The sequence below is a fragment of the Myotis brandtii genome, unplaced genomic scaffold (assembly GCF_000412655.1).
Source record: "Myotis brandtii unplaced genomic scaffold, ASM41265v1 scaffold825, whole genome shotgun sequence".
NCBI lineage: Eukaryota > Metazoa > Chordata > Mammalia > Chiroptera > Vespertilionidae > Myotis > Myotis brandtii.
This window is the reverse complement of record NW_005371349.1, coordinates 842,352-843,559: the sequence shown is the minus strand read 5'-3', so window position 1 is coordinate 843,559 and position 1,208 is coordinate 842,352. Positions and strand designations below refer to the sequence as shown.

Sequence of the window (1,208 nt, the reverse complement as noted above, 5' to 3'; positions counted from 1 at the left end):
GGGGCGGGAGGGAGCAGGGTGCCCTGGGTGGGCACCTGGGGTGGGGCTCCCGTCCTGCCTCCACCCTCACCCCACCCCCCGGCCTCACTTCCCGGGGCCCAGGCTCCTGGGTGTCTGCACATGGGAGCTGACAGCCCCCCGTTACCGCTCGCCCCCCAGTACACCCTCCTGAGGAACTCCAGGGCGTCCCTGCGGCGGTTCCGGGCCTCGAGCTCCACCTTCTTCTTCCAGCTGGTGCTCATCCTGGGCCTGCTCCTGGCCACCGTGCCGCTGGGCTACGTGGTCAGCAGGTGCGGGGAGGAGAGGGCGGGAGGCGGAGGGCTGGGCCGGCCGCTCCTCACTGGGCCCTGACGCCGGTCTCTCCGCAGCATCCACTCCTCTCGGGGTTGCGGCCTCTTCACCAACTACTCGGCCCCCTGGCAGGTGGTCCCTGAGCTGGTGGCCCTCCGGCTGCCACCCCCTGGCCAGCAGGCCCTCCACTACCTGGGCTCCCAGGCGTTCAGCTTTCCCCTCCTCATCCTGCTCAGGTACCTCTAGGGCAGCAGGGGTCAAGGGAGGGGCCCCTGGGAGGGGGTCCTTCCATGGACACCTCCAGCCAGTCTCATGGGATCCGGGAGCAGGACAGGGAGAGCCCGGGGAGGCAGGTGGCCTGGGGGTTCCTCCTCTGCCCCTGGGCAGCCTCTGGGGCCTCGCCTGTACCCAGGCACCTCACCTGACCCCCGGGGGGAGCACAGTGCCTGACGCACGCTGAGCATGGTGGGAGGAAGGAGAGGTAAGAGGAAGCCGGGTCTGCAAACCCAGGCAGAGAGAAGACCCCAGGCGGTGGGGCGGAAGTGTGGGGGTGACTGACTTGGATCCCCCTCTATCCAAAGCCTCGTCCTGACGGTGTGCGTCTCCCAGTCCCAGGCCAACGCCAGGGCCATCCAGGGGCTCCGGAAGCAGCTGGTGTGGGTGAGTGAGAGCGGGTGAGACCCCATCCGAGCAGGGTGGTCTCGGGCTGGGAATGGAGGCGGGGAAAGGGCCAGGCGGTGCCAGGAGCCACGCAGGACTGTGGCCTTAGCCTTGGAGAATAGTGTCTAACGGGAGTGCGGCTGAGGGCGGGGCCGGGACGCTGTTGGGGGCGTGGTCTCGGACGGGACTAAGGCGGGACCCTGATGGGCTTTCTTGGGCGGGAACGGAGCCTTAGGAGGCGTGGCCTCGCTCGGGGA

The 1,208-nt window shown here is 69.3% G+C and overlaps 1 protein-coding gene across 1 annotated transcript in view; it reads left to right on the top strand.

Moving 5' to 3' along the window:
* The window catches only part of TMC8 (transmembrane channel-like 8), a 28,898-nt gene that overhangs the window by 25,304 nt on the left and 2,386 nt on the right, over positions 1-1,208 (top strand). Inside the window, exons 13-15 of the mRNA XM_014531729.1 lie at positions 160-290; positions 369-527; positions 873-951. Of these exons, the coding sequence (XP_014387215.1) occupies positions 160-290; positions 369-527; positions 873-951 (369 nt within the window). The remainder of the gene's footprint in view (positions 1-159; positions 291-368; positions 528-872; positions 952-1,208) is intronic.